We start from the raw sequence: 13,252 nt of genomic DNA, 5'->3' as shown, positions 1-13,252 counted from the left end.
TTTAAAATCTTTTATCTTCTTTTTTTAAGTGTATGTCCTAGCAATCACAATAGCCTGACAAGAGTTTGAACTTTGTTGGACACAACAACAACACCACCACTCAACCAACACATTATGCGATGAATCAATTTACCTTTTACCTTCAAACTTAGGGGAAGCATACAAATAGTGGTTATAGCTAACTTTGAGCACCCATAGATTCTAAATTGTACATTGAATTTTAATGATTTTTTTTATCGTCTCTGCATGTGACTTAACTACTTATAGCTATGGCTTCTTAGTAGTAACAATGCACGTTGTGGGATACGTTATGCATGCAAGGGTCAAAAAGTACACATTTCAAAGTGTTGCCCAATACTTGCTTAAAGATGTCCCAATAATCATGCACTTAAAATTGCCAACACTTATGCACAAATGTCCTAGTAGTCGTGCTCTATGAGTACCAAAAAGATGCACAAATGAATCAATTATAATCCCAAAATGTTAAAAAATAAACAGCTATAGATACATATAAAATTTATTAATAAATTTTTAAAAAAAAAATTTTAAATTTTAAATTTTTTTAAATTTTTGTGCACTTCCCATTGTATCTCTATTAATTTCATTCATCGCTTTTTAAATGAAGGCCATCCTTTAAGCCCACATTAAGTTGTATTTAGTTGTAGCAATTATTTTTTATTTTATTTTTCTGCGTTTCCCCTATTGCATCTCTATTAATTTCATTCATCGCTTTTTAAATGAAGGCCATCCCTTAAGCCCACATTATGTTGTATTTAGTTATAGCAATTATAAACTGATTTATTTCAGACTAGAGGGGAGGCTGCTTGCATCTCTTTCCTTACATTTCATTTGCCACTTGTAAAACAAAAGTCAAGAGACTTCTTCACGGAACCACTTCCTAAGTACCCCACCTAAGATGCTGCTTCATGAATGCCCAACAGGAGTCAAACAAAAGCACTAAACATCTAAATTTAACTCACACTCCAAGAATTCCTTGAGCTGTTGATTCTGTCAACATTAGGAGACCTGTAAAAGTCATCAATGGAGGTGTATTAGAACAAATCACATGGGCTTTGAATCCAGCTGCCGGCCATGTAGAATACAAAGAAACAAGGCCATTCAACACCTAATGTTAAAAGTATGGTCCCTCATAACGTTAATAGAAAATAAAAATCTTAATCCTCAATATTGTTTTCTATAAAACCTTAAACTAGGCCAAGAACTCTGCTTTTAGATAGGATGGGGATGAGACAAGCCATGTCATACCATTAGGTCAGGACACATCAATAAGAGCTGGAAAGGGTAGAAAAGGGTCGAAAAACCCAACTGCCAGCAGCATATATACACTGCCACCGATACAACTGGCCTCATATGCTGCTGGTCTGCAAAAAATCTTCTTTGGGTCATTTCAGACAGAGGAGGGAGGACCTTGTGGTAGTTCTGCCATAAAAGCCCATGTTTTAGATTGCTTCCATTGCTTCTTTTTCATTGAAAAATGGCCCTGATTGCATACAAAGCAGTAGAGAATACAGGGATTACAGATAACTTATCTGGACAAGTCATGTCTGATAAGGTGACCTGGTTTTAGGGAGATTGCAGACACCCAAAAGAGAATTGTCTTCATACCCACGAGACCCCAAGATCTTGACTTGTAATAAGAAGTTGGGTTTTGGTGGGGTTTTGGTGTGTAAAATTCTGAGAGATGGACTCAAACTATGCAGATTCTGTAAGCTCTTCGCCTCGGTCTAGAGGGGCAGATACGGAGTATCCTGCTTCTCAGAGATGGGAGGATCCAAATTCCTGTAAGGTGAGATTCATGTGCAGCTATGGAGGCAAGATTATTCCTAGGCCAAGTGATAATCAGCTCTGTTATTTGGGTGGAGAAACTAGGATGGTGACTGTGAGCCGGAACATAACATACACTGATCTTATTGCCAAGCTCTCTAAGATTTCTGGGGGGGGTGTTACGGTCAAGTACCAGCTGCCGAATGAAGACTTGGATGCTTTGATTTCTGTCACAACCGAGGAAGATCTAGAGAACATGATGGAGGAGTATGAAAGGTCCCAGCAGGCAAGTCTGAAGCCTTCCAGGTTAAGAATTTTCTTGTTTCCTTCAAAGCTTGATAATTCGTCTAGTCTCGGTTCTATGCTTGACAATTCTAAAAGAGAACACTGGTTTGTTGATGCATTGAATGGTACGCCTATTCTGCAAAGGGGTGTCTCTGAGGGTTCATCTGTTTCAGAGATGCCTGATTATTTGTTTGGTTTTGATGGGCCTGAACCTCCCTATTGGGAGAAAACAGAAGAAAGGAACCCTAATATTAAGATGCCCGTTAGTTCAGGTGTTCTGCAGCAAGGTCCAAGTACATTAGGGAAAAGTAGGACATTCAATCCCCAACCTGAAGGAATTGTAGGACACCCACCCCCAGATGTCCATTCAGCTCCTGACTCCCCTATGCTCGAAACTTCCTCATATGGATCCACTTCCTCGGCTCCTCCAGGGGCTAATTTGCCTCCTGTTAAGTTAAAGCCTGTTCAGGATGAACCCCATGGAATAAGTTTTGAAAACCCCTATCCCAAGTTTGATCCTAATTCTCAGAATCCAATCATGGAAGGAGGGGAACCTAGGTATGTCTGTGAGGATATAAGGGCACTGGGATATAGATTAAACAACCACGGCATCGTTAGCAGTCCTCATGATCAAGGGTTAGAAATGCAAGGTGGAAGTGAACATTTCTTCCGTGTCACACAGGATATGGGTCTCCGAACTCAGGATCCAAGGGTGAATGAAGACAATATTGCTAAACTGAGGTTTCTTCAGAAACCAGAGCAGTTTGAACCATTCCCTTATAAGGATGGCAGATTTCCAGTTCCGAGCCCATCTGACCCTGTGATTAATAAGCCTCGTGCAAGCATTCCTGAAAATGCACAAAGACAGATCCCAACACAGGAATTCGAGCAACTTCATATCTCAAACAAGCAGCAGCAACAACAGCAGCAGCAGCAGCAACAAGAAAGGCAAATTAGGCAGGAGAATAACATGCAAGATGAGATGGTAGAGGGAAGATATGATTGGAATGCAAAACCGGTTAATGTTAAGTCTCCTGAGATGGGTCCTGAGGGATTGAGCCAACCCACTATGAAGAAGGAAGAAAGCAACTCCAGTTTATCGGCAATGAGTGGAATGAAAAAAGATGGCAGCCAATCAAGTCAAGATGGTGAACTAAAAAGTGCTAATAGACAGGTGCAAGATGAATTCAATTCAGTTAATATGGGCACAGGGCAGATGAAGCAACCAGACAGACCCAAGAATCAGGACTCGGGGCTGCTTAATGCTGCTAACCCTTCACCAAGAGATAGGCCTAATCCTAATTTGGATAGAAGAAATGAAGATATAGAGTCTGGCCCTGATTTTAATTATGTACAAAAGGATCAGAATGCAATAATGCAACAAACCCATCAGGATCATAGCTATATGCCAGTTCCATATGAACATCAATATGTACCATCTCATTATGTTCATCAAGGTCAGCCTATGCCATACTATCAAATGCACCATGATTCCCAGCAAGGTGACCAGCCATATCCCATCTATTTGTATCCTAGCCATCATGGATCACCCATGTTACAAACAATGAGTACAGTTATTCGTCCAGGCCTTGGACCGCAACCAGGCTACAGTGTGTCAATGCAAAGAAACATGGGAGTTGCACCTGCAAATTTGCCAGCTGGTTATAGTACTGATGTAATTTCATCCAAGCCGGTTACAACTACAATGCAACCACCAACAGCACCTCCACTTCAAAAACAGCCTGGCTATGATTCAATCCCAAAGACCGCGGTGATGGCAGGAACTCCATACAGAGATCCACAATTTTCTACACAGCCTAATATGGGTGCAGCAGCTCCAAGGTACAGAGCTGCTAGACCTATGCAGAATGATGGAAGGATAATGTATAGGCCATCTCAGCAGCTCAACCCATCTCCCTCAATGCATCTTGATCAGCAATATAGTTTCCAACATATGCAGGTTCCTAATCAGTTGGCTTATGAGACCAATCCTCAACAGCAATATTACACTCAGAATTCATCTATAGTGAGTCCTCCATATCAAGGCTTAGGAACTGGTAGTTCTGATCCTCAATCTTCTGCAGAGATGCTCTCGGAAGGGAAGGGTGCCAGAGTTTCACAAGGCTTTTAATTTGCAATACTTTGTTTTGCCACATGGGAGGATTGTTTTTAATAGAAGTGCAAGGATATCAGATAGAGATAGCCATTGTAGGGGTAAGAGTTCTGTTTTTAAACTATATATTTTTATTTTTATGGGGAGTGTTTGTGTGTAGATTATTCTAGTCAATAAGTCTCAGAGTGAGGGCTTGTACAGATGGATGTAGCCAATTTAAGATAACTAGATCAGACACTAGAGTATCTCCTGTCGAACATCAACACAGCAGAATGATCGAATATGTTGAACATTGTGTCAACAAGTTCTAGCATATGCAAGGAATATTGATGCCTTGGTGGTGACTGGGTTTTCTTTTATATATGGTTATTGCATATACTGCAACAAGTATTTCAATATATGGCTATGTATTTCAATATCAAGGAGACCAGAGAGGAATAAAATAAAATGACATTAGAAATGGCAGCAAGTAATGTCTACTCATGAATCGTTAATTTTGTTTTGCATTTTGTAGATCTATTACTCTAGTGATTGGACAATCCAATTCCAGGTAAATTTCTGCTTGATGCATATGTTTATGCTAATTCATGAAACATTATGCAAACATTTACGCTGATTGTTTTTTTTCACTTTGATTAATGAGTGGGATAGTTGATGTAGTGAAGTGCACCGAAGTTAGTAGGCAGATCTTTGAAATAAAAAGAAATATGTTACAGCCTAAATTTTAAGGAAAAAAAATTATGCTGGGATTTTTTACCAAAACCTCCTAATTCAATCTGTATTTTCTATTAAATTTTGGCAAATGTTTTCCTGTTCCTTTGAAATTCTGCCTGACGAATGACGAATCGAATTGTTGAAAAGTCCGGTGGAAAGTTGTCGATTGCCAAGGAATAGTCCTTAAATATACTTAAAAGTGTCAACAATTGGTTGATTGCAGCAGGCGGGATGAAATCCATATGGGTTCAACTAAGGAAAACAAAAATCTACCCAAAAAAGGAGCGGGATAGTCAAGGAAAAAGTCAAGCTTAGCCTGAAGCAGGACAGATATTTGGCACAATTTTGATGTTAATCTTTTGTTTTTAGAACATATCTCATTGCAACATTAAACTTGTATTCAGTGGATGATAGGGTTCTTAAACAATACAAAAGTGTCAACGAGATTGAACTTTGAAGCGAAATGTTGAATTTTCAATCACGAATTGAATGAAACCAGTTAAGGACAAAACTATTTTTATTTCTTATATGGTACCAGAACAGTTAGTGGGTTTACCCATATAACCTCCAAGTGGAACGATACCTCTGCATGGCAAAATTCACTAATCATGATGATTCGCTAGATGGTAGAGAGTTGTTCTATTCAAGTTTGAGATGGAGTAAAAGATGACTTTAAATGGTATATTCTATAATGTCCATCGAACTGAATTTGTAGAATTCTTGTTTGTCGAGTCAGAAAATGCAAGACATGTCTATGTTGGATGTCATCTAGTGGAGAATTAGGAGACCAGTATAGGAACAATTCACATAATTCAATCTTCAACACATAGACCATATCTTACTCCGGCAAAAAATTTACATGTTTGACAGCATTTGAGACATTGCTAGGGATTGAAAGTGTAGATGTGATGGATTAGATGAGTCAACATTTTAGTTATAGAGAGAGACATGGGAATAGATATGATATCTCCACTAGGAATGATATTCTTAGCTGCCGAAGTCCAAATTTAATGACACTGTATTCCATAAATTGAAGATGTTCTATCACTATGGGATCATTATTGCGCTGTGCTTTTGGATTCGACTCCATATAATTTATTTGCATTAACGTTTCGGATCATACTCCATGATCCATCATCAGGATGAGATAGTTGTTGAGAGAAAAATTAGTGTGATCCGAAACATTGATGCAAATGAATTGCACACAGTTGAATCCAGAAGCACAGTGCAATAATCATCATGAACTGTGGAAATTTAATGTCTCTAACCATGGGATCGGTTTTAAGGTAACTAAAAATGACTCGCTGAAATTTGCATCGTAACCAAGCTGTACACAGAATTTGAACTGCATTACCTTATGTGTTACAAGTTAAGCATTCCACAAGTAAGACCTTACTGAACATTTATGAACTTAGGCGCACTCAACTCTCTCCTAGTTTTATGATAGAATGTTTTCTCTGGAGAATAAATAGTCAGTTTGATGATCAAAACTTAAGCACACCAAACTCTGTACTAGTTCTATAATTGAATGCTATCATTGAAGAATACAGTCAGCTTGATGATAAAAAATGTAACTTCAGTGGGTTGTATAGCATTGTTCAACTTCACCTGTCAAGCATGGCCACATCAATTTATCTGTTAATACATTGAACTTGTAAGCCTCAATTTTAAGGTGGTCACTATTTTACTTCCCACATATAAGCGAATGTATGAAGACCTAACACTACCATGCCCAGTGCTAAAAGGATAATTTGATTCCCCTCTCTCCTCCCCCTCCTTAGACGTCAATTTTTCCAGTCCCATGGCTTGTGGGCCGCCTCCAACTTAGTGGTTATTATCTCTATAATGTCTGTAATTTTCAAGCTACTTACCATAGGTGCACATCTATATGATGAATTCGCCCCGCATTAGTAGGAGGTGTTGTGAGAAAGAGGTGGCTTATGAGGCATTATCCATGTTAAAAGCTTTGCCAATCTGAAAACAAGATGTTGAGAGCTACACCAAGACTTGGGCTATGAATCCTAAAGTTAATATGTTAGCATCCTCTCTACAATTTACTCATTTACCAATGGCAGATTCCTATGACAGGATTCCATTCCACATGAGCACTTTCCTAATACTCTTACCACTTGAGACAAAGTTGTGGGCCTAGTTGGGCTCAAATATGGGGGGTTCTTGCTTTAAGGAATTGAAAAGATAAAGTAACCAGGATAAGATATTTGGGCAGTGTCAAAAATACAACCACCTCGTCTACACATGGAAAGGAAATGGATGAGGGAAGAAATTAGCACTTTTGCAGAGGAGATTCTAATTCTACAACTTTCTTCTTCTTCCTGCAAATAATTTCTTTTTAACTCTGACCCATCTGATATAGATGTTATTGGGTTTCTTCCCCCCATGACTTCGATTTAATGACCCATGCAGTAACAGCTAAGATTTTCTGGCCTCCCAGAACTTTCGAGAATTGTATGAAAAAGATGGGTCCATGTTTTTAGGACTGACCAACTTGCAGCTTTTTTAGTGTTGGGGTTCCTATTTGGCAATCCTTTGCTTAAACAAAAGCCTGCTGAGACAGAACCATAAATTAGCTTTAGTTGTGGACATATGTTTACAAATCAAAATCTTTTTTATTCAGTTTTAGGTGTTGTGGATAAACATATTGCATATCAAAACCAATATTATAGTTGTACATTTGAATACAACTGTTAAAACTGTAGTGGGTACTCTTTATGTTTGATGCCAAAAATATATAAAAAACATGAACTGAATTGATAGAAAGGCAGGAGCTGAGATCCAAAAGTATACTATTTTTTACATATTTAGTGCCACCAAACATGCCGCCTACTCTAGGGAGACAACATAATTGCCTACCTAAGTTCAATCATCAAAAAAGCTATCATTGGTATTGGTGGGACATGCATTACAGCTTGCAGAGGGCTCCACAACATGAGATGAAATTAGAATACTCAAATAACCAGAAGCTAATGTTAGCATACCTGGAAACTATAATGTTAGCATACCTGGAAACTATGATTTTATCATAGAATAGCATTTATATTTTCTAAATCTCTGAACAGTTTTTGCAGCCAATATAAATGGATATAAAAAAGCTTTTTTTTATCTCCTTGAAACTATAAATTCAGTGTAGCAAGTGGGATGGTGAGAACCAAACTAGGGATTATAATCATAGCATTGACTTGTGTGAAATAATTTTTAATCAGCTATGAAAACCAGAATATCCCATCCAGTGTCTTGGCATAAAATATTTAGATTATGGGAAAGGGGAGGGATGAGTGAAGTGTAAAAGTACACTTTTTATTTTGTACAGATGTTGCAAATTTATGTTTATTTATGTGTATTTGCAATTCTATAAATTTGGTCTTTTAATTGTTTAAATTGATGATTTCTGCATTTGTTTGTGTGAGAATTTTTTCATCAACGTTTTGGATCATGTTTGATGATCCATCCATCATCAATGGTTTTGGATTTAACTCTTCTCGTTTCTAGTTCTTACCCTGATGATGGATCATGGAGCATGATCTGAAATGTTGATGAAAAAATTCTCACACAGCCAAATCCAAGAATCATCAATTTAAATCTATCATAGACTATGGAAACTTCATGCTTTTAATTTCACTACTCTTGATGATCACTCATTACATCATAATAGTACGTTTCTATACTTTGAACATGAATACAACCTAGTATGCCCTTTTTAAAATTCAAAATCTTTAACAGAAAACCAACCTTTTTTAAAAAAAATGTTCACCTGTCATTTTGTACAGTAGAAAACTTGAATTGAGTGACTATGAGCTAATATTTGTAGGCATCTACTATGTCATTGCTTGTATGATACTTCATACAAGATTAAGCATTGGCACTTCAATGACAATGCCATTTGATTTTAAGGGCATCAAAGAATGAACTCTGTACCAAAGTACTTTATTACCATATGCATTGTAGGCAAACAAATCATTAGGCAAGCAAATAATCAAATAATCACATATATGGTGTCTTGAAGTGTGTACATTAGCTTAGGAGCTTGGTAGTTAAGGTCACGAACTTTGTACTTTGAAGCAAGGTTTCCAGTATGTTTGTTAGTATGACAAAGTTTTCGAATGAAATTACAAGCACACAACAAAATAAATCTTATACTTCAACAACAACAAAAGATAACTCTACATGCAACATTAGGAAACCACATTGTAACAAAAAATAGTTTAAGGCTTCAAAAAATTCATTACTAATCTGCCTTTATTGTCTTATTATCATTTCATCATTAAACATGGATTCTTTTGCATCCACAACAAGTTACAACACATAAATCAATCAAAAGTTGACAATCATGTTAAAATAGGTAAGCTTTCTTTATCTCCCTTATCATTTTATATTTCTCTCAATCTTTATGATTTCAAGAACTCATATTATTATTAAATATAAATCATTACAATAAACAGTATTAGGATTACAATTTATATATATTCAAGATAAAAAAATGATACAAGAAAATAGTTTTATTTTTAATGAAAATAATTGAATTATATAGATAGTGACACCTTTACTCTTTAAAAGTATAATACAACATGATAAGTATATGTCACATACATCTAAATCATACTTTGTCTTTCATCTAAACTATTACAAGTAGGGTTTGTTAGTCTATCAATGTCAATAGAGGATTGAATTTATCCCAATCTAACTCTAGACATAATTGAAAATTGAAATTTTTGATAGATGATATAATTAACAAATATAATAAAGCTTCACAACTTGAACCTAAACTCAAAATAAAATTTTGTTTTTTAAATTTTAATATTTTATAACTTAATTGTCATTAAGTAGATACCCATAAAACTTGTCCATGTATGAGTTGTTTTAGTTGTATCTTGAAGTACAATCATTCTTGCTAACTCACAACTTTAAACAAAATGATAAAAATCATGCTTATGCTATGTACTAAATGGTTTGTAGTTTTTTTTGATTCCTTGGTAGTGGGCCATACCCTCCAAAACAGTACTATCCTCTTAAGAAGTGTCGGCATGGGATAAGGATAGTTAAAGTAGTTTGCCTAGAACACATCTTTCCATTTTAAATGGCTTATCTCCTTCCTTATATAAAGGTGGGACAAGGTGGCATTTATGATTGTCTAAAGGGCTTATGCCAACCTTAAAAAAACCTCCAAATATCATTAAATTTAATGGAAAAGCTAGATATGGTGTACCATGTGAATAATTTTCCAATTCAAAGGAAGAAGTTAAATGGTAGGCGAAAATTGTATATTTTGTTTTATTTTATTATTTTAAATATGTTATTTCACTTGTTTAAGTGGTTTTTTTTAATTTATGTTATGGTTTTTCGGGTATTGTCTATTTGACTTTCAAAGGTGACCTTGTCTATGTGATTCTCAAGTGTAGCCTTGTATCCCTCTAATATTTTTTTGTGGATATGTGTAATATATTTTTTAATTAATGAAATCTAATGCACGTATTCATCAAAAAATATGTTATTTTAGTGTTTGACTTAATTTATTTTTATTTATTTAAGTTAGTTTTATATTTAATATTTATATTGTTATAGATATCTTATTTGCAAAGTGGATTGGTGTGATTTTTGGATTTGTTTTCATGTAAATAAAACCATATTTATAATTATGACTCACTTTTAGATCTAATTGTGTATGTGATTACATCTATTTTTAGTTTTTAATTATTTTTTAATTGAAACAAAGTGATAAAAAATACATAGAAAATCTATTTCTTATTTGAATTTTATTTTTTCTAGAACTAACAAATCTAAAATTTGAATCTTGCTTGTTGATATGTATGCCAAAACTTTCAAATTGAATATCTAATATTGTTTACTTAAGGACAAATCCTAGGTCATTAGTGTAATGATGAGAGAGATATTAAGGAGGTATTGAAAAGACAAATGAATCAATATCACTAGCTTGCATTGGCTTTGTATGAACACTAACTACAATAATAAATTTTAGATATCTTGCACCATTGTTTTAAGTGACTATGACATTGTGGAAACAAGTAGTTTGGCTAAGAGGCACACACAAGTATTGAATTTTGACCCTTACATAGTAAACTCCTAAAGGTGTTCCTCAACATCGCACTATGTACTAAGATACTAGGTAAATTCAAAGTAATTTTGAGAATTATAGGTGTGAAGGACATGATCATGACAAAAGGATGTAATCATAGCAAGCTATTGGTGTAGTGCCCCTCCCTCCTTTGGCTTGTTAGACCTTGGTGATTTGTGTTCCGTGTGGTTCGACCCTTATTTTGGTGTTGGTTGATTTTGGTTTTGGAGTGTGATTCTTGTTTATGCTACCTGGATTTCTATATGACTATGATGTTTCATGTTATGTGGACAATTAGAATAATGGTGTTATTTGATATTTCTTCGCTCTGAGTGTATGTTAGATGATTATAGATGGATATTTTTGGTGATAATAGAATTCTATCTTGATGATCTTAGATGTATAACTGTTGATCTTACATTTCTTATGATGTTTGATGTGATTATGTGGTTGTGATCATTGATTGAATGGCATTGCCTTCAATGGAGACATGTGATGTAGTTTATGATGTGATTATAAGATGTTGTTCATATATGATATTTCATTATTGGATCAGATGATCTATGAGTTTCTTTATATTTATCGATGTATACTAACTTAATGTGCATTGTTTCCATGTTTGATGTGCTTGGCTGAGGGGGAAAAGCGTCGCACTGCTCTCTACGGGCAAGCTACACCGCTTCCATTCCCTACTCACGGTATGATATTTTGTGGTTCATATATATATATATATATATATATATATATATATATGCTTGACAGTTTGTTTATGCAGCTGCAGGTACCGAGCATCAACTGCACTTGAATTTCCAGGTCTGAGCGTGCTCTCCAACCCAATGGTAAAGTGGATAAGGAGATATCAGTCAGACCCCGTTAGGCACCCTAGTTCCTTGTTCGTTAGGTCTTGTCAGTCATCACCCTCTGTTAGTTTACCATGTTTCGAGTTGTTGTAATTCGTCATTCCCGTTTATAGCGTAATAGTTCTTGCAAAGTGATTGGTATTTTATCTCTCTTCGTATTTTGAATATGATTGTTTAATTAATTAATTAATTGTGATTGCGATATTTAAGGCTTTAAAATATTTAAATCAATTGATTAATTTGAAAAGAGAATTTATTAGGGAAATTTTATAAATAAATAAATAAAAATTAATAATTATTAGTTAATTGATAATTCTTCATTTGTTTGATCTATTATAAATATTTAATTAAGTATTTCACTAATAATATTACCACTTATTGTCTTTTTAAAAGGAAAATTAATCTAAAAAGAAAATACTAATTATTTATTTAAATTAATGATTTTGCATGTGCATGTGGGGGTTACAAATAATTAAATGAAATTAATGAAGGAATATTACATGTGGAGAGTTACTTTTGAAAATATATTATTTTTGGTCTCTTGCTTTTTGGAAAAGGAAAAAGAAGCTCTATCATGAAACTTCCTACAAAATTGTTCTGGGTTTTGGGGATTTTGTTTATAAAATTTCATTGGGGGTTTTGTTCTAAATTTTTCGGTGGAGGATTGTTGAAGCTCCTGGATTCTGTATCGTGTCGTGATTCTTTTGGGAATTTTCAGCCTTCTCTTCTGCTCACCAGCGAATAAGGTAAGCTTTTGGTTCTTTGCATGTTAAAATTTATTCTTAAATGAATAAACTCCATTTGTTTTTTTTTATTTATTGAAAAGAGAAAATGTAATGAAAATTGCCTAATCATGGTGAAGGGTTTTGGTTTATAGTTTTTTTGTTTTTTTATGTGATTTTGGGTCTAGAAATTGTTAGCGGGAAAAGACCTTTTCTCATTCGTTGGTCTATGATCTTAAATTGCTCATATTAGAAAATCTTGGAGTTTAAATTCTTTTAGAAATTCTTAGATCTGTGTGTATTGGTTCATGAAGTAGAATGGGTATATAGCATTACCTGAGAAATTGAATGATTCATGTCTGTGATTTCTGTATGTATTTAATTTATATTTATTTTATTATTCTTCGGTCATACCTTTGATATCGTTTTTTTTTTTTAAATATATATATATATATATATATATATATATATATATATATATATATATATATATATATATATATATATATATATATATATTCATGGGTTTCGATTCGTATATAGTCTGGGGGGGAGCGTGGGGAGCCGAAGCTCCACACACTGCCATCCCCATGGTCATCACAGTCTGTGGTGATCCACGAACTGTGGTAGCCACAGACTGTGGTCACCACGGCCTATGGATATCACAGTCTGTGTATACCACGAC

General features: G+C 34.9%; 1 protein-coding gene across 1 annotated transcript; it reads left to right on the top strand.

Moving 5' to 3' along the window:
- Positions 1-1,006: 1,006 nt before the first annotated feature.
- LOC131049409 (uncharacterized) lies at positions 1,007-4,652 on the top strand. The gene has a single exon (XM_057983460.2). The coding sequence runs from the start codon at positions 1,703-1,705 to the stop codon at positions 4,199-4,201; it is 2,499 nt and encodes an 832-aa protein (XP_057839443.2). The 5' UTR covers positions 1,007-1,702; the 3' UTR covers positions 4,202-4,652.
- Positions 4,653-13,252: the final 8,600 nt, after the last annotated feature.

The sequence above is a fragment of the Cryptomeria japonica genome, chromosome 1 (genome assembly GCF_030272615.1).
Source record: "Cryptomeria japonica chromosome 1, Sugi_1.0, whole genome shotgun sequence".
NCBI lineage: Eukaryota > Viridiplantae > Streptophyta > Pinopsida > Cupressales > Cupressaceae > Cryptomeria > Cryptomeria japonica.
The sequence above is the reverse complement of the archived record's forward strand: the minus strand, read 5'-3'. Positions and strand labels throughout refer to the sequence as shown.

What these genes read in the sequence shown, in the direction of transcription:
- LOC131049409 (XM_057983460.2), top strand. Translation starts at nt 1,703, where the DNA reads ATGGACTCAAACTATGCAGATTCTGTAAGCTCTTCGCCTCGGTCTAGA.